The sequence below is a fragment of the Mustela nivalis genome, assembly GCF_964662115.1.
Source record: "Mustela nivalis genome assembly, chromosome: 5".
Classification (NCBI taxonomy): domain Eukaryota; kingdom Metazoa; phylum Chordata; class Mammalia; order Carnivora; family Mustelidae; genus Mustela; species Mustela nivalis.
Window position 1 is genome coordinate 114,999,136 of NC_139024.1, and position 20,767 is coordinate 115,019,902.

The following is a 20,767-nucleotide window of genomic DNA, read 5'->3' on the forward strand; positions in this document are numbered from 1 at the left end:
AAAATGATTACTTACTGTGGCTGATTTCCTCTCCCCTTTAAGAAGTTTTCCAAGAATTTCATAACCATCAGTTGTGATATTTCCAGCTTCCTTGATATCTTTTTCTATGATTTCATAGCAGTCGATGTAAATCTTAACACTTTTTGAGGTCACTACGATATGAACCTAAAAAGATCATTTGTTTCTATTACAAAGTTTCTACCCAAAAAAACTTGGTTGACTCCTGCATTTTTCAGATCACAAGTTAAAAAATATGTTCTTTAAGTTTCTCTTAATCCAAACCAAGTCTTGGACTAAAAATCCAACAACCAGGTTGCAATGTCAATGTCATTTATTAACAACATCAAACTGAAGGAGCCCTCATCCACACATATGGCATACCCATTTCCTAGTTTACCATATGTACCACTACTGAGATGACCAGAGATGAGTAGTAGATTAAATGATTCCATTAACTATAAAGCACTATTCAAATACAAATTAAGAAATTATTAACATATTATTATACTCAATAGAAAGGAGCCTCAAATGTCTTCCACTGATTTTGCTAAATTCACTATTTAATCTGTTAACCCTTAATCTCAGTCAAAAAGAACTTGTACACCATATAAATACCAAACATAGTAAAGAATTAGCACACGTCTTCTATAGAGATTCAATTCTGAAAATCAACACATATAAGATTCAATTTCCTTATAAGGAAAGAATCTTACGTTGATTTATTTCTTATTTGATATTGAAGACACTCAGAATTTGAAATCTATTAGTGCAGATAATTAACAAAACTTTGGTATTTTAACAATGTAAAAAATTGTTGCAGGTAATCTTTGAGTTTATAGTTATGCTCCTAGTTTCCACTTACCACAGCACAAATACTCAAGTAAGTACTTGATTACTTTGAAAAGTTTGGCTCCAAATTAAAAGGAACAGAAATTCTCTTAAGTGCTTTGAGTTAATAAGCATTAGGATAATCTCTGGAGATGTCTTTAAACAGGGAATATTTTTCCCATATAGAATCACCAGCAAAACACTAATTTAGTGCATCAATTAGTTTTAAGTTTGAATTTCATATTGATTGCTTTTATATAAAAGTATTACATAGCCTGCTAAAAATAAATTTCATCTAATATTGAATTCAAGAAGAACATTGTATATGCATACCCAAGATATTTATTATCTAATAAGAACTAAAACTTGGGATTCCTGGGTAGTTTAGTCAGTTTAGCATTCAACTCTTGATCTCAGCTCAGGGCTTGATCTCAGGGTCTTGAGTTCAAACCCTGCACTGGGCTCCACATCCAGCTTAAAAAAAATTTAAAAAAAATTATTTGCTGGCTCTTGTATGAATAACCTCAGAGCCAGAAATTCACAACATATTAAAAAAAATCAGGGACGCCTGGATGGCTCAGTTGGTTAAGCAGCTGTCTTCGGCTCAGGTCATGATCCCAGAGTCCCACATCGGGCTCCTTGCTCTGCAGGGAGCCTGCTTCTTTCTCTGACTCTGCCTTCCACTCTGTCTGCCTGTGCTCGCTCTCGCTTGCTCTCTCTCTGACAAATAAATAAATAAAATCTTTAAAAAAAAAAATCAGAGTACCCCCCAAAATTATTATAAAATCAAAATTTTAAATTTGTAACAAAATTATTCCAATTTTCAGCCAATACCAACCATTAAGAAATTGATTTTAAAAACATATTTTGTTACAATCTCTTCAATATGTTTCAATACATTTTAAACACATGCATAACATCTCACAGTGGGTTCTTCATCTGTAGACTATTCAGGGACTATTTCCCAGCGTGAAACATTTTTGGTCACAGAAAAGTAGAAAATAGCAGGAACACTCTTATCAACTCATCTCCCTTCCCAAGCTCAGCTATTCCCTAAATCTTTATTTTTCATCTATTCCATTTTTTTTCTTCTTACCATAAACTTCACTTGGAACAGAGACCAAAATCTTGTCAAGAGAATCCTTAAGGAGCCATAGCTATTTGCCATTCCTTATTTAAGTTCTTTTAGGCTATTCATCATCTCTCCCAAGAGCCCTCTGCATGTCATTTTCATTAATTTCCTGCTATCAGAGTACCACTCATTCTCATCCAAAAGACTGAAGAACTTTAGTTGCCAAATTAGACGGAAAATGAAAGAAAAGTGAACCTTTGGATCAGTAAAGAATGTTAACAGTGACTGAACTTGGCACTTGAATTGAGATAAGTAAGAATAGGTTAAAAAAATGGGCTGGAGAAATGGAGGAAGAAAAATAACATGGTGAAAGTAGAGAAGAAACTAAAAAAAGAAAGATCTGATGAAAAAAGAAGGTAGATATTTGAATAGAAAAGAGAGCTTGTCAGAAGGAAAAAGAAGAGGCATTACATAAAACCTAAGAACACAAATGCCTCTCTATAAAGGCAAAGAAGGAAATGTCAAAAAAAATTAGCTTGATTTATAATTAAGGACTTGTCACTATAGACCTCCGCAAAATACTGCCTTTTTTTATCTTAAGTAAAATAAAGTATTTGATGAAACTTAGAAATTTAAAAATAATAATTTTAAGTTGTTATCAGTTGTTCATAGAAGACTAAATTTCTAATAAGTTCAGTCATATGCAAGGAAAAATAAAATAGTTCTTTTTAGCAAGTACTCAAAAGTAAGTTTAATAGGTGTATTAATGAGCCAAAAAAGTTCATAAGAACTTAGCCAAATTCAACATCTACTATCAGATAAGGAGCAGTTAAAGCTAATATTATTTGTCAAACTAGAATTTGCTTTTCTGGTGAGGCATTTATTTTACTGTACTTCATCATGGAAATCTGAAAACCGTTAAGCAGATACGACATAATACTCAGAAATCTTTGTTTTTCCTTCATTGTTTTGGTTTTTGGTTTTGTTTTTTGTTTTTTGTTTTTTTTTTTCCTCACTAATGTGCACATTGAAGCCACTTTGAGCTCCATGAGGAGAGTCCCTTGCCATCTTTGGCAAGAGTGATTCATCAATTAAAAAAAAGATTCTGGAAAGAAACTAAGATTCTCAGGAGTAGAATCTGTAAGGAATCTTGCTAAACTATTAAAGTACAGGAAAGTTCAATTATCACTTGAGAATCAGACTGAACTGGAAGTATTTGTCTTCTGCGCACGAGGACTAATTTTCTGAGTGCCATACTGTTGCCCCAGTATACTTCCCAACAGGAAGTATTCTTCCTGTTATCTCAATCCAAGAGACAGAGGAATACCATTAAGAAGTCCATTCCTAACCTAGACAGTTCTCATTTCTAATGATCCCAACTTTAGTATTAATGTGTCAATTAATCACCCTTTAGAAATTTGATAAAAAATCTACATTATCCTCTGATGTTGACATGCAAAAGACTAATGAAGATCAACAAGAATAAACCATCCCCCAAGAATCCATCTTAGAAATTTTAATATTTTTTAGAGAAACCATAGCGAGTTTATTGAAAAGTTAATCTTATAATTGAAAAGTTAATCTCACAAATATGTATAATTATTTTGGTAGATAATCATTACTTTTGGACTAGTATGTTCATAACTTTTCAATAAATAAGCACGCAGAGCAGCTTACTATGTTCTAAAAAAGAACAATTTTATCAATTAAAATATAATCCACAAAAATTAAGCTTTTGAAATGAGATGACATTAAGGTTCACAATAAAATGGTAGGTAGAAAAATTAGGCATCCAGTACTATGTACACTATGTGACTCATACTTTGTAAAGACAATAGCATTGAAAATATATCAAAATGTTAGTATTAGTTATCTCTTTATTAGAAGAATCATTGTTTTATTTTAAATATTTTTGAATTAATCAAATCCTTGAAAATGAGATTTTGTTCTTAAAAGATATAGCTATGTTTCTACCAAGTTAACCTGACATTTTAATAAATTATAAATTAGTTTAAATTTTTAAGTCATATTCTTTTTCTATAAAAAGGATAATTTTATGTTTTTACCTTGTGAAAACTTCCATAAAATAATGTCTTCACTTCATCTGTGTCAAATGTAACAGTTTGCACCTCACCTCTTGTATCCTTGTTAAAGAATGATAATGTCTTGCTAGCAGCTGTAACCAACACATAATAGTTATTAAATCACACACGTGGCATGCTTTATGTTGAAAGTACTAACAAATAGCTCTTGCTGGAGAGATTTTTAAAATATTCAATCATTTAAGTAAAGATAAAATGTAATTAGAATATTTACTGACATATTTTTAAAACATTAAACATAAAATAATATATAAAAATGATATATATAAAATAATATATATCAAGTAAATATATATATTTATATAAATATAAATATATATATATATTCAGAAGGTTCTTAAAGAGACGGAAAGAGAAAACATAATCAAAAATACATATGCCTGTGCCTTAGTATAAGATAAAAATCCTTACGATCTGCAATCACTCCAACTTGTGGTTTGTAGTCTCTATCTGTGATTTGCCAAATTGCAAAAGGGTCACTGGGAGTTTCTGGGAGAAGTCTGAACAATAATATGATCGTGTATGAAGAAGGGAGTCCATTTGGGTGTAGATCTCTGTTGGATAAAACATAATTGATTAATTAGTATTTAATAAGGATTTCTCACAAGAAATAGAAGATATTTTAAATCTTTGTATGATAATCTCATTATCAGTAGTATTAGAATCCATTCATAATAATCTGGCTACATATTAGAAGAGGGAAATTTAGGAAACACATCAAAAGAATACTAAAGATTCATGACATAAGCAGTTAATAGATTATTTATATTTATACATTTATAAATATATATTTATGTATATAAATACATGTATATGTAATTATAGATTCTTTACAATCTGCTAAAGGCACAAAAGTCTGGGAAATAGCCCTTAGTTCTTTTAGTCTACTATTAAAAACTGTTAATATTCTATTAATTTTTTCTAGACACAAAGATGATTATAAATTATATAATAATTTTAGAGTGATAGACATTCTATCTATGGGTGTAATTTAAAAAGAATGAATCTTATTAAATATACTTAATTTCCAATGTCAAAGGTATGAGATCATAAGTCATATGGCTTAAGGTTTTAATTTCTCCATCCCTAACTCTAATCATTTTTACACTTTCAAATTCCTCCCTTGAAATTAAATAAATCACATAATCTCCAGAAGCTCACATGTTCCCAAAAATAAAACCAGTAATAAATGTTAAGGCCATGTACATGTGCAAACGTTTAGTGATAATAAAGGATGTGATTCAATTAAAAGGAAGTGTTTCTTGGCTCTAAGTCTGTTAGACAAAAAATGTGGTTCCATGTGTTCTTCCAGAGTTGAGTCAGTCATTGTTCTGGGGGAAGCTTTGAAGTAGGTAGGATTGATGGGTTTCTGTCTGAAACCATTTAATACTTTCTTCCCGAAGGCAGGGAAAAAGCTTTACTTATCAACTCTTGGACAGAAAAGAAGCTATTCCTCCACAAACTTTGACAGAGGGCACAGAGTATCTCTTAAGGTTTCATGTCCCAGTACCACACCACTGGTATCTCTGGGATACAATGCAGCCCTGCTTCTTGAAACATATGTTCTGGGCAAGCTGACATGCTGCCTTTTGTATATGCAAAAAACCCACTACCTTCATAATATTCCATGTTAAAAATATTACCTTCTCCATACATCTCTCACCCAATCTATTTTTCTCCTTCCTCTGTTAGTGAGTGCTTATGAAAAAACCTCTAATTGCATTTATGCTTCTTTCTTTCAGCTTCGTTCAGCCACAAGTTCTGACTCTTGAGAACACGGTAGGCTGTCATAAGTTAAAATGTAGGAATCATATCTTGCGGTGACTGAAAGTTAAACACTGACAAAGCTAAAGCTGTGAACCAACATGGTTAACCATGAAAGAGTTAGGAACTTCCAATGTGGTCAAACTACAACAATGTGATCTGCGCTTTCTTAAAAGAAATTAGCTTTGGTTTTAGTCTGAATTTTCCATCAGCTTTCTTAGAGCATTTCAAATTTCAGACATCATTTTCTGACCCTGTCCTAAGGTTCTGAAGGCTTTATTTCTCCTTGTTCTTTTTTCTCCATAAGCTGCCAAGCACATATTTTCAACATTAAAGTGTTTTAATTCTAATGAATAACAAAATACATATTTTAGTTATGATACCCAGGTGAAAACGTTCATGAAGTAAAATAACAACAGCTAGAGATACCCAACAGATTGCCAGAGCACTGGCCAATAAAAACTAACCACTGTCTGTCTGATCTTGGACAAGCAAAACTGCCACAACATTTCATCTTCTGAAGACCTGAAACACTAGAAAGAATGCCGGCTCCCATTCTGCATTTACTCCATTCAGTCTCTCTGCACCACAGGGAGAAATGTTCAAAATAATTAGTTGCCTTCCTACTTAAAAATAATTAGTTGCCTTCCTGTTTAGAAGAAGGCTTAAATCTATAATCCTCGCCTTAAACCCTCAAAGGTCCGTAATCCATAATACTACAAAACCAGCATGAGATTCTTGGGTCTGAGAATAGAAAGGCTTGAATCCTAGTCTCCTAGGGGACCCGATGGAGTCCTGGGACACCTGACCCAGCTGTATTTAAGGAAACTAAATTGAATCTTCCATAAGGAGACTTCTGATGATTCTAAAGTTTCTAGATTCTAAGAAATCAGCACAAATTCTAAGAAACTCCATGAAGTGTCAGGCCCATGAAAAGAAAAGGAACCTCCTAGCAGTCCCACTTACGCTGTGGGCTGATTGACAAAGGCGTTCTTCTGAAGCTTGTAAGCTGAATAGCTGGGGAAAGACCCTGACTCCAGAGAGACTCCTGGTACAGAAGCAAAATTCTTCTCTGTCAGGTTGTATGCTTCGAGCATCTTAAAACCTTTACATCAAAAAAAGAAAAGCAAATATTGAAATGAGGTCATTTTAATGATTTTATTGCTTAAATCCTGAAATAAATTAGTTCAAGGGTATAAAGGCTTACCTGGGGACGTGTAGCCATCCAAATAAATGAGAGGGCAACCTGCAATGCACAGTGCTCCATAAGTACGATTCATCAACACGATATACACACATACACACACGGAAGTCAGCTGTGTACCTGTATCAATTAACTGCTGATTCGCTTATAAAAAATAGCAACAATCTACCCCTTTTTAAGTTATTTTTGTACACCTCCTCTATGCCGTAGAAATTCTACTACTAACTGGTATAATCAATGTTTTTGAAAATTTCTCCACTCCAAGTGGGAATTCTACAGTGTTCTTATGAATAGTTAAATAAAGGATTTTAAAAGGGAAGCCAATAACTAAAATATAATTAAAAAGAATTAAACTTTCAGATGTTCTTCAATAAAGAAGCTTCCTCCCAAGAGATTTTATTTTTTTCATTTTATTTTATTTCTTTTCAGTGTTCCATCATTTATTGTTTTTTTAAAATTTTTTATTTCTATTCAGCGTAACAGTATTCATTGTTTTTGCACCACACCCAGTACTCCATGCAATCCGCGCCCTCTCTAATACCCACCACCTGGTTCCCCCAACCTCCCACCAGCCCCCCCGCCCCTTCAAAACCCTCAGATTGTTTTTCAGAGTCCATAGTCTCTCATGGTTCACCTCCCCTTCCAATTTCCCTCAACTCCCTTGTCCTCTCTAACTCCCCTTGTCCTCCATAGCATTCATTGTTTCTGCACCACACCCAGTGCTCCATGCAATACGTGCCCTCCATAATACCCACCACCAGGCTCACCCAGGCCCCTACCTTCCTCCCCTCCAAAACCCTCAGTTTCTTTCTGAGAATCCACAGTCTCTCATGGTTTGTCTCCCCCTCCGATTTCCCCCAACTCACTTCTCCTCTTGTGTGTATGCAAAGGCAGGAGGAGTTTGTCCCTATTTAACCATCTTTGCCATGCTACTAAGCCTCATGTTGGCTACCAAACACCACCTAACAGTGAGGAGTGTGCCATAGTTTTCACCGTGGAGCCCCCAGAGCCAGGGCTACCTGGGGTGGCTTTCCGGACCCCCTGTTGTTCAAGGGAGACAACAGTACTTCCAGACCCACTTCCCCCAGGGCAGCTCCAGGTGGAGCTTCAGGGTAAGCTTTCATAGTAAACCACTGGTGTTTGTTGACTATTGCCACCTCTACAGGGAGTCTAAGTTTTCCGTAATGCTAAATAGGGGGAAATATAATACTTGTAAAGCACAGCTTTCCCTAGGACCAGTGGTCTGTACTAGCCACAAAACTGTCTTAAAAATATGATATCCCAAGAATTAGCACTTATGGATGGGGAAGAGGATAAATTGAGTGAAATAATTAATCTTTGGTCCTTCACTGTATTTTAAAAGCTGAACTTGAAGTCTTGGCAAAAAGCAAAAAATCTACACCCAAAAAAACAAATGAGAACCAAGTGCATTTCTATGGAGTGCACACGCAAAGGTCAGTGTTTTCATTGCTCCCTTGAATCACGGATGTTGACAGAACAAATACCAATTGATTACTAATAGGGAAAACCTTCATCTCACAGAAATGCTTCTATAAATGCATTTCTAAGCTGAAGATTAATTTACTCAAATGTCATAGCATTGGGATGGTGGGAAAAGGGTTATGTTAAAACATTTCATTCCCATACAAGGAATATTACATCGTCAAGGCTAAAAGCAGACCTGTGACAAACACACATTCAGCACAATCTCAGTAGGAACAATGACTCATCATATTCCCAAGTGATTTCCCCAGAATCTATTTATGCACAGACTTGATCCCATATAGGACAGACAGTTGTCCACTAAGCTGTTATCTCCCACTAAGCTGTTATCTTCCAAAACAGGTGAGATTGTGGATCCCTTTGGACCATGACTTACTTGAAGTGGCAGTTTCACAGACAAATGTAATGAGGTTGTCCTCAATCTTCTCAAAAGATTCAAAGTCATCAACAATGAACACGTGCCGTTCGCTGGGTTTGCTGGCGATGTTGGCAAGCTCATTGTAGTCAACGTCAGCCACGCCAACTACAAAGACACTGAACCCTGCAAAGCAGTGGTTATGGAGAGAATTACATATCCATTTCTCTGTTCTTTGTTATTTCAGCAATTCAAAATAAAATCTTTTCAGAAATGATGCTGTATTTTCTCAGTAGATGCAGCAAGTCCTTTTAGTTGACATAAACTCTCTTTAATAAACATGTACTTCTCCCAGGTCTTCCTATGTTCTGGCTTAGAAAACTCAACTAATTGGGTTTCCTAAAATAAAATCCTATCAGTTAAGAGAAGCACATTTTAACAGCAGAAAGTGGTGCACATTTCCTCACAGAGAACACAGTCCTAATATACCCACCCATTCCATAGCTCTCTTAGGCACTATTAACACTTCAAGCTTATATAATTTGGAAACCAAGAATGGGCTCATTTTAAAATTTGAATTCTTGAAACTGATATTCTCAATAAACTCAGGCACAAAGGAGACACTCTGGCTACTTTCAAAATGGAATCGACAATTCCCACTGTCAATAAACTTCCATTTATTTAGACTAATACAAATAAAGAGTCCACTCCAAAAGCTTAATTTGAAAGTAGAAAAAGCAGACTATATAAGAAGTCAGTTCTCTAATGAGATACGAATAAGGTAACCTGAGCAAGTATTCATAATCCCAAATTTAAATCAGCCAAAACGCCAAAATTATAGATATCTCCTTAATAAAGGCAAAAATTTATTTTTAAAAAGTCAGTGCAAAGAACAATATGTGTTGAAAGAAAACAGTATGATTTAGCACTAATCATGACTCATATTTTAGCCAAAGAATCATGTATATGCAGATGACAAATTCCATATAACAAATTATTTTGCAATTTACTACAATAGATCATGCACAAAATAGAATTCTCTCCAAGATATATTTACCTTGGACTCTACCTGGGGTTTGGAATTTAGGGTTGTGGAGAATGTGAATGCTGGTACGACCTCATTTCATCTCTACTAATTCTTTTACAAAACAAATCCAAGGGGAAGTTGTTAGCAGGAGGCTCTCAGGATATTTGATTTTCAAGGTCTACCCCAAAGATATCTTCCTGAGACCTCACTATACCTCCTTTTAGCAATCTGCCTTCGGTCTGCATCTGCAAGGATGTGCTAAAAGATAAAGACTTCCTTATGTTTCTCCTTGCTCAGGGACCCAGCATCAAAGTTCACATCTGCAGGAAGCCTGCTCTAGAAGCATCCTCTAATTGCATTCCATAGCCTTCCAGCCACTGTGGGGAAGTTAGGTTTGTTTTTTCACACACCTCAAGTCACATCTTGAACAAAGATATACACAATGTCCCTTTTGAGCAATCTCTAAACCATCCATGATTAAATATAAACTAACATTTCAAAGGTACAGAGTCCAGAGTAAAGCAGAACAGTAAAGTAAAAGTAAAGTGAAGTAAAAGCAGCGGTTTCATCTTTTGCTATCATTCCTGAACATGTAAAACACATTAAGATAATCACTAGGCATCAAATTCATGCCTGTGCTTACCTGACTGCTGGATGACCAAAGCTGCCTTTTTTACCTCATCCTGTGACCGACCATCTGTGACCACAACCAGCACCTTGGGGACATTCTTCCTCATGCCGCTCTCCCAGGTCAAGACCTTCTCCTTAATAAATGTGAGAGCCTTGCCTATAGAGTGCAACATGGAACATTTTAGTGTCAGTTCAGCAAAAACTATCCCAGTGCCATTAGTCACACTCAACTGATAAGAATCTGAATAATGAAATGTGATAGTACACCCAGTTCTACCACTCCCAAAACTTTGGAAGGTGAAGGTCTACATAAACTTTGATAAACTGTACCTGTTCTTGTGTTGCCTCCTCTGTACCTAATATTCTGGAGGGCCCCCAAGGCTTGGGCCTTGTCATTGTACGTGTTCAGCTTGAACTCAGACTTGACCTCATCACTGTACTGCACGAATGAGACCTGAAAGAGAATGTGGTCCAAGGTGAGGTTAAGACACCTCTTTTTATATTTTAACTTTACAGTGGCTCCTCCTGCTGTTGAATGGGGAAGTGTCTTAGAGCTAACAGAATATTATAATCTTCTTATAGCTAATATTATAACACTGACTACTATTTCCTCATTAAATTCTCTCATGTCTACTCTTCGATGAAATTGCCAATAACAGTAACATTGTAAATATGCTGTAGTCACATGGTAACCACATCCTTTCTCTAGGATATAGAAAGGGATGGGTAAAGCTGGGGAAGAGTGACCTTCCAGGATTAGATATGGGAACACACCATCTGGAATTCAAATGTCAGCAAAGCAACTGGTTCTCAGCCGACTGCTTCTTCTTACCACAAACTTAGTAGAAGTATGATTAACTGGAAAGAATACAAGCTTCATAGAATTCAATGGGCTCAAATCCTGGCTCTGCCAATTGGTAGCTACGTGACCTAAGGCAAGTTCTCTGCATCTTGGGGCTTTTGTTTTCCTATCAGTAAAATGGAGATAATTATACCTAATTTCTAGAGTTGTTTAAAGGACTGATAATCATATATAGGAAGTAGCTGGCCCATAGAAGTTAATAAAATACAGTACTTATTTTAAATTTTTACTTTTTATCAGAAATCTCAGTTTCTAAAAGGATGAAAAGAGGGGCTTGGTTGCTAACACATTAAATTAGGACTATAACTAACTAGCTTGCATTTTTACTCTTCTTGGGTTGCAAAAATGTTCGAAGGATTATTTGAAGATTTGAAATTTGTACATTCCATAAAAGAAGAGTGAGTTGTTTATGAAATTATTTGTGGCTTCTGTCAAAATCTCTTATTTTCCTAATCTAGAATGCCACAATGACCAAGTACAAAATACCACACACCCACTCCAGTCACTATTCATCGCTGAGTCCTCTAACTTAACAGGGCATGACAATCATAATGCATTTGGTTTCCAGAACATTAGATGACCTTTTATGGAAAAAGTATCATCATCAAAAGTCTTAAGAAGGAAGTCAGAGTAGGAATGCCCTAAAACCTCCAAAAGGAATATCATCTAGCCAAGAAAATACCTAGAGGGGGGCTTATTTTTCTATTTGCCATTTCCACCCAGCTCATTCCCAAAAATACAAGATAGCATGCGTCAAGAAAATACTAAATAACAGAAGTCAAAACATAGCTTATTCTGAAAAGCCTTTTTTTTTTAAAGAATTATTTATTTATTTGACAGAGATCACAAGTAGAGCGGCAGACAGAGAGGTGGGGGAAGCAGGCTCCCTACTGAGCAGAGAGCCCAATGCAGGGTTCGATCCCAGGACCCTGAGAACATGACCTGACCTGAAGGCAGAGGCTTAACCCACCTAACCACCCAGGTGCCCGAGCCTTTCTATGTAAAAGCCAATATTCAAAAAAAAAAAAAAAAAACCAGCAAGACATTACAAATGAATAACCACCTATGAAACAGTACTTACCTGAATTCCAGCAGGACTGATTTCATCAAAGGCTCCCACAGTATTGAAGATGAATTTTACAACTTTATTAAAATTATCATCCCCGATACTCCAGGAAGCATCAGTCAAGAATACAATATCTGCCTTGGCCCCTTTGCATACTGGAAGAAAAAAAAAAAAAAAAAACGAGAAACCCCAATTCTCGTGAAATATTTCATTCAAATGAAGTTACAAAACCAAGAAATGTAGCCTAAAACCTCATTACTCAAAGTGAAGTGCAATAGCAGCAGCATCTCCTGGGAGCTTCCTAGAAATGCAGGTCCTGGGCACTACCCCAGACCTCCTGGATCAGATTAGCAACAACAAGATGCCTAGACAAATCACATGCATAATAAAGTTTGAGAAGCTCTAGTCTAACTACCCCTCAACCTCTGCTCTGGAATTACTCCATCTGTTTAGATCCATTATGCAAATATATGCTCTTCCCTCGTGGAACTATTCAAGTGGCTTCAAACAATGGATGAAGAGGAAATCAAATGAAAAGCAACAATGTCCAGAATTTAAGAACAGCCATCAGTGGGTCTGGAGATTTTGTATGTAATTATCAAAAATTTGGTACAAATAGTATCTTTTCATTTTAAATTAAATCACTAAAATTATACAGAGGGAAGAAAGGGAAGGGATAAAATAATGTCTTTGATTTGAATTTTTAGACTTGGAGGGTTAAAAAAATTGAAATTTTAGTATATAAAAACTTAACATGTACACTATACAGCAAGCACCAACAGTAAACTCTAATGTAAACTGTGGACTGTGTTGGTGTAGGCTCATGGATTGTAACAAATGCACCATTTTGGTGCTGGATGTTGATACTGGGAGAGGCTGAGTGATGGGGCTGGGGAGGGGGGCCCACAAGGATACATATGTGACTCCATGTAGTTTCAACTCAGTTGTGCTATGAATCTAAGACTGCTTTAAGAAGTAGAGTCTATTAAGAAAAATAAAAACTAACATTTTTAAGCCAAGTTTATTTACTGAATTTCTTTCAATAGTTTAATTTAAAGAAACCCATTATTATTTTATCTTATAATAATAATAATGCATTTGCCCTGTATATTATTTTATCCTATAAGAATACTTTTGTTTTTTTAGTTTTATTTATTTAATAGGCTTAATAAAGTTATAGCTTTCTAGAACCTTTAAAGACAAAAGAAAAATACTTTAAAAATATGAAGTTCCTTCAACTAAATGCTGAAAACAGAATGTGGGCAAAGAATAAACCAGTAGTTAATTAGCTTAAACTTAATCTGATAAAACACTGAGAATTGCCCTCAAATTACTGTGAGACCAGACTTATTAGCTCAGCATGTCTTTTTGCCAGTTCACTGCAAGTGAGGTGCAAACTTCAGTGAATGAGCATTTTTTAGCTTTGTGCAATCCAGGGCAGAAGCCAGGAATTCCAAAGCCAAAGGCCCCCAGGGGTAGGTTGAAGATACAACCAAAACAGTTCACAGTGCCTACTGATGCCAGCAGCCAGGAGAAAGAAATGCCCATCATGTGACTGTGGACGCAAAGTATCACTACACATTAATCTGCAAAACTAAGGAAATGGTTCCAACTGAAGAGCTATAGTTTATGACTGATTTCATAAATAACAAAATGGGCCTGAGGGAGGAGGAGAACAATTACTGATAAACTTTTTTTTAATCTAAAAACTCTTCAGCAAGAATAGTAAATCAGAAATACCCTATATCAATTGGAAATCATGAATAGGCTCCATAAATAAGAAGGCTATAAATCCTATCAGCCGAATGTACTGCCACTTACCATCCCGGGCAGGTGGAATTGTGGGAGGGGGAGGAGGCGTGGGTGGCTCCGTAGGAGCTTCTGTTGGTTTTACAGCTAGAATTTTTAAAAAAATTAGAAGGATAATTAGAAGAACATAGAAGGATAATTAGAAGAACATAGGAGGATAATTAGAAGAATATAGGAGGATAATTAGAAGAACATAACCTGTACAAATTCCATATCACATATCGCATTTTAAGAGCAATTTAACTCCTAGATAGCAGACCAAGTCTCATAGACTGGAAATTCTATTTTATCCAAATTTAGTATCATTGGTAGTCATTCCAACACTGACTACAGCTGCAGAAAACAAAACCACAAATCAAAGGACACATGGAAGGCCTTCGAATAAGGTCAATGAGTAAAAGTCACTACTATTGGTGCATATTCTGCTTCTCACTGCCAGCTAGAACCACATTGCGCTCCTGTAGCCTTATCCTTAAAATAACACCAACTTTGTAACAGGGAAAACATGGATTTGTTGTAGAGAAAGGTCCTGAACCAGCCACAGATTCCTTCTTCATAAATCTGCCATCTTTATAATCATCACTGTGGCCCATAGGGAAAGATGGCTAAGCAGGAGTCACTTAAGTCTCCCTCACCTAGAACATTCTATTCGGAAGCCTTACAGAGACTTTCAGATTACTCAAAAACTTACTGGTATGTTCTTTGACAGAGACTCCCGGTCCCTCGAGATTCGGTGTCTGCACAAAAACAGTGACGCCATAATCAGCGTCTGGTGAAAGACCAGTGAAGCAGTGACTGGTTTCTGATCCACGCACTGTGATTTCTTGTCCTCTGGTTCCTGATTATGACAAAAGGAAATACCAGTGTCACCATCAGTTATATCTAAGGACATTTTTATATATCATTTCATCTCTTTTCCTGAAGCTTAAAATGTTTTTACTATGTGCTCTAGTTCTATTATTATTATTATTATTTGATTTTTTATTTTTTTGGCACACGTACCATCAGCAGGGCTTAGTTTTAGCCTGTAGGAGGTGGCTGCCCGGTGAGGAGACCATCTAACACAAAATGTATCCCATCCAACCTGGTAAGTTTTCAGATCTGTCACATTTAAATACACTACAACATAAAGAAAAAAATAAATAAATAAATTTACTTCACAAATAAAAACAAAAAAGCATACTCTTAATCATAACAATTTTGAAACTTCTACTGTGGCTGAAAAAAAAAATGCTTAAATTCTTAGTATGTCTCCTTGTAAGAAACTTAGATGAAACATACATGGAAATGTGGTACAGCTAAAACAGACCTCTCTTTCTATCACTAATTTTCAAGGGAAAGACATTCCACATAGTTCCACTGGACACTATAAATGACAAAGATGTCTTATGTAAAATAATGATATGTTTCTAAAGGGCTATTTTCTAAGTCCTTAAATAGTCATTAGTTCTTGTTGACAACAAAACCTATCTTTGGGCTGAGTCAGTAAATGTGGCATTTCTGTGAAAACTTTCAACTGAATCAATGTATTTAGGTAATACAAGTTTTAACATCATATGTCAAAAAACCAAATAGCATTCCAAATCTAATTTTATGATAATTCATGGATAAATCATAATTTCTATACTTTTTGTCTTTCAACATTTGAAATATCTTATGAGATATAAAAATACCTCATCACATACTTTTTTGTGTACTTAATTATGTTCCTTGTTTGGCTGGACAAGAAAGAACCACTCACTTAATGCTGAGGAAACATGCATATGTTAAGAAGAAATAAAACTGAAACAGGCTGGCCTTGCAAATTGTACTACATTTTTCTTACAACCATGAAAAAGTTATATGACTCACAGGTAGTGCCTTGATCCGTCAGGGGGACACTGAGTCCAGAATCATATTGAGCATAAACATCCACATCATAGGTGGTGCTAGGGTTGAGATTGTGTAACGTGTACGATGTCATTTCACCAACAAAAGCTTCCATGGGCTCATTGGAACCTTGAATAACAATCACAAAAAGACAAATATATTCCACACCTAGTCTCAAATTTTCTTTAAAATCAAATAAGTTATACTCAAATGATAGTATGAACACCATGATTCCACAGTCCATTATGTACTTGCTCACTGTAACACACATTCCATTACATGGTGAAAAACAAAACTATAAACAGAGACCAAATTCTTCCCCTCTTATTCTCGAAACGTATGTAGCACAATACCTAGAATGTAGTAGATATGTCATCAATGTTCCTTTAATGAATAAACTCAATCAGACAATTAACTACCCTAAACCTTCAAGCCTCTTCTCTAAGCCCCATTTTGGCAGCATGGTGCTTTGCACACAGTAGGTGCTCAGTTAACATTTTTTTCTAATCTGTCGTAGTGGTGATTTAAGAGTTTCTGTCTGGTCCTCATGCCTCAAGTTTGGTTACTGAAGGTCCCCCCAGTTACCAACACCTCCTCCTTCTTTTAGTTATCTCTCTTAAGGCCCACGTTTCCTCTCTTGTCATCTCTCCGTTATCACCCTTTCTGGGTGCATGGAAGAGACCCTGGCGAATTTGGTACGAAGAGAATTTTTCCTCCATTTTGCTAAGCATATGGACAGAACATAAAAACAAAGATGGGGCGCCTGGGTGGCTCAGTGGGTTAAAGCCTCTGCCTTCGGCTCAGGTCATGATCCCAGGGTCCTGGGAGTGAGCCCCACATCAGGCTCCCTGCTCAGCGGGGAGCCTGCTCCCCCCTCTCTCTCTGCCTGTCTCTCTGCCTACTTGTGATTTCTGATTGTCAAATAAATAAATAAAATCTCAAAAAAAAAAAAAGATAATAAATCAATTAATCAAGATGGTATCCATTTAGGTGTAAATGTCAATGGGAAGTGGAAAGCAAGCTCAGCAGGAATAAACTAAAATGCATATGCCCAAAATGGAATAACAACTTGACTCAATGGGAAAATACAGAAGTTTATATTGATTAAATGTGCATAATTTCACAATCATAATAACATCCAGAATGTCTGGACTCAGATTCCATTAGTATAATTTTATGAACCAGGCCAAACTTTTTAATCATGCAATTGGAAGGGAGTCTCATCTACACCCATAGTAACAATGACACTTCAGACTATTGACTTAGAACATTATTTCCAAAAATATTGCCTCTGGTGGGAGGGGATTCAATGTGACAACGGATCAAAAGACTGTAATTAGCTCCCTCATAAAAAAAATAGCTCTCCGATGCATTTTTATGATAATAAAGATGACTCCTTACCCACTGGCTTATACACAATTTTATATCCAAGAACCGGAGAAGGTGAAGGATCCCAGGATACCCTGAATCTCGTGTACCATTCATCAGAGATGTGTATGTTTTGAGGTGGAAGCAGTCCCACTGCAAGCAAATATTGGCACACGTTATTGACCTTTCACTGACACACAAGGAGAACACAGAACTTCATGAGCACTGATTATGAGTACTGATAGTGTGGTCCCATGAGCATAACTTAATAAAATCTTACAATACCCTCATCCAGAAAACAATCTAAAAGTGTTGAAACGTTTAACAGAAATCTTACTAGTTTTCCAAATTCGAACAGCAACTCAAATGGACTCAGGAACTGAGGAGTCCCAGAGCTGTTAGGTTATATAATGCAGAATTACAGAAACTACAAAAGATCTCACACCATTTTTAGCATGTTATAGATTATAGATTGTTAGAGCCAAAAAGCAATTTAGAAACTTTCTAGTCCGATGACCTTATCACATAAATAAGATTTGATTTGCCCAAGACCACACAGCTAGCTGCGACTAAAAGGATGCTCATTCCCAGGACCCTTTTGTCCTCCCCCAGCATAAACCTGGAGCAAATCCTCAAGCCTCCAGAGGTACTGCCACTAACCCCATACCCTTGTAAACCAATGTTAGGCAGCATGCTGACTTGTCCCTGAGTTATTATTTATAGCATCACACAAATAAAGAATTCAACTTAAGAACTTTTTTCTTTTTTTTCAAGAGAAACTAGAAATGGCTTTGGCACATCCTAGAAAATTCAAGTCTGGTTAAAAAAAAATTATATATTTTGATAAGCACAAAATTCTAAAACATGTGTTTCCCCCAGAAAGTACCACAATATATTCTAAAATCTAAAGGAATGTGAAAAATGAAATGTTCTTCCATTTAAATAATTTTGAATCACTAAACTGAGTCTCTGTTGACTCCGTCCTGTAGACCATAAATATCAATAAATATGTAACTTCCTGGCCTTGAGAGACTAAGTTAAAATAATCCTAGTCATGCTTTTCTCTTGGGAGCTTTCAAATGTCACCTCTCCTAAATTCTGTAATATCAAGATTATTTAAGCACCAAAAGAGTTAGAGCAACCAAGTGTAGCAAGAATCCTGAAACCATTTACTTAAGTGGATTTTTGGGGAGTGAAGTGGAAAGAGGAAGGCCAATATTGACCAGTAACAGAACTCAGAACTCAGACCTATAGTCCAGCCTGCCTTTATGCTGAACCAGTGACTTTCAATCTTGGCTGTACACTAGAAGGCAAGCGGATCCACTCTACACCTCAGGCCAGTTCCATCAGCATCTCTGGGGGTGGTACCCAGGCACAAGTATGTTTTAAAGCTCTTCAGGTGAGGGGCGCCTGGGTGGCTCGGTGGGTTAAAGCCTCTGCCTTCAGCTCAGGTCATGATCCCAGGATCCTGGAATAGAGCCCCACATCGGGCTCTCTGCTCGGCGGGGAGTCTGCTTCCTCCTCTCTGTCTGCCTCTCTGCCTACTTGTGATCTTTGTCTGTCAAATGAATAAACAAAATCTTTTAAAAAAATAAATAAATAAAGCTCTTTGGATGATTTCAATGAGTAACCAACTTGGAGAGCCTTTGCTCTAAACAATCGACTCCTGTATAAGGTAGAAAGGGGTCTAAATGCTGATAATTTTCTGTAAATTACTTGGTACCATAGAAAAAATAGAAAAAAATGTAAAGACAGAAGATGACTTTTAATCACCTTGCTTCTTTATTTATGGCTTAAGATTCTATCAGGATAGTGTTTTTCTGTTGATAATACATTGGCTGAGTCAATAGCTACCTCTTTCACTGATACTACATAAATTAAAACATTATTCAGAGACTAGGCAATGGTTTTCCAAAGGAGAAATAAAACTATCTCAAGCAAAGAAGAATATGCAGATTTTTGTCTCCTCTTTTTTCTTATAGTGGACTTTTAAAAAGTCCACTAATTCTGTTCCCATGTCATTTTTGCCAAAATTCAAGATTTAATGTAAATGTTAATGCAGTATTAATGGCATATAGGGGATGCATTGGTAAAGGCAAAACTTAAAAATTATAAAAGGGATAAGACACTTACTGGTTCTTCCATTTCCTGTTAGATGGCCACCATCCCCATCTTCATATACCGCAATAACCGTAATTTTATATGGAGTATCAGGTTGTAGCGGCTGCAGCATCACATTATTCCTTCTGCCTGGGACTGTGGTCTGTAGGGAAGTTAAATATCAAATTAATTATCAGCCAGAGGCCTTCCAGAACAAAAGACAACACGGTTTTATGTATTTCTATAAACAGCAAGGTTTCTTCATGCTTTGCTTCTTTTGTACAATGCTCATGTCAGCAAGGTCTACACTGCCTCTGTGCAGTGCATGAGAATGGTCTGAGAGTCAGAGACATCTGAGTTCAAATCCCAGGTCTGCCATTTGCCAGCCGTGGGACCTAACATCTCTGGAGGAAATGGTGAGGATGAAAGGTAAGAATGCGCACGACAGCTGGGCACACGTTACCGACCACTGCAGCATGCAGCAGCACTTCGTTTGTCTCTATCTCCCATCGGTGGGTTACATTTCCATGCATTCCTGCAACAAATATCTCCTATCTGCGGGTTACATTTCCATGCATTTCTGCAATAAATATGCACCACGCAGCCACAGCGGGCCAAGTGTGGTCAGAGCTATGGGAATGCACTGGTGAGCAAACACGGACTCTGATCTGAGCCTGCCCTCAGGAAGATCAGGTTGGCTGATACTAATCAAGTGGAAAGGATGAAAAACAGGAGGTGAAAGTATGTTCAATTACCTCCATGATGAGAAAGTGAACCAGATAAATCTCTCAATCTCTCTCCCAACCTTATGCTCTACTTCTACAAAAAACGTGCCTCACTTAACACCAGTGATTCCCAGCATAGAGTCGCCTGATTACAAATGGTGAATTGGGAGAAGAAACTATACTTTTAATGTTTTCAGAAAGTGGAGGGAAGTCGAATATTCACCGATGGCAAAGCTGAATAAACATTAAAATACCAGCTTCTTTGCTCTGGCAAAATAAGTGTAGTGAAACTGTTTATCTCATTTTGATCAGAAACTCTAAGTGACAATTACATGTGTTTCTGATGAATAAAAATGCAGGTTTGAATTAAAGCTTAATGTATCAAGTTCAAATAGATGAAACATAATGTAGCGATAACAAAGGGGGGATGATCCAAGAGGGTCTGTGGCAAAATGGTTGTAAACCACAGACCTAACTGCTTTA

At 36.4% G+C, this 20,767-nt stretch overlaps 1 protein-coding gene across 1 annotated transcript in view; it reads right to left on the reverse strand.

Annotated features, from left to right (window-relative positions):
• The window catches only part of COL12A1 (collagen type XII alpha 1 chain), a 116,451-nt gene that overhangs the window by 23,595 nt on the left and 72,089 nt on the right, over positions 1–20,767 (reverse strand). The window contains exons 38-52 of the mRNA XM_082729463.1: positions 19,593–19,722; positions 17,493–17,612; positions 16,074–16,220; positions 15,225–15,341; positions 14,914–15,060; positions 14,235–14,309; positions 12,429–12,568; positions 10,816–10,939; positions 10,499–10,642; positions 8,850–9,014; positions 6,974–7,012; positions 6,733–6,871; positions 4,414–4,556; positions 3,967–4,076; positions 16–165 (exon numbers count right to left, since the gene is read on the reverse strand). Coding sequence (XP_082585589.1) covers positions 16–165; positions 3,967–4,076; positions 4,414–4,556; positions 6,733–6,871; positions 6,974–7,012; positions 8,850–9,014; positions 10,499–10,642; positions 10,816–10,939; positions 12,429–12,568; positions 14,235–14,309; positions 14,914–15,060; positions 15,225–15,341; positions 16,074–16,220; positions 17,493–17,612; positions 19,593–19,722 — 1,890 coding nt within the window. The remainder of the gene's footprint in view (positions 1–15; positions 166–3,966; positions 4,077–4,413; positions 4,557–6,732; positions 6,872–6,973; positions 7,013–8,849; positions 9,015–10,498; positions 10,643–10,815; positions 10,940–12,428; positions 12,569–14,234; positions 14,310–14,913; positions 15,061–15,224; positions 15,342–16,073; positions 16,221–17,492; positions 17,613–19,592; positions 19,723–20,767) is intronic.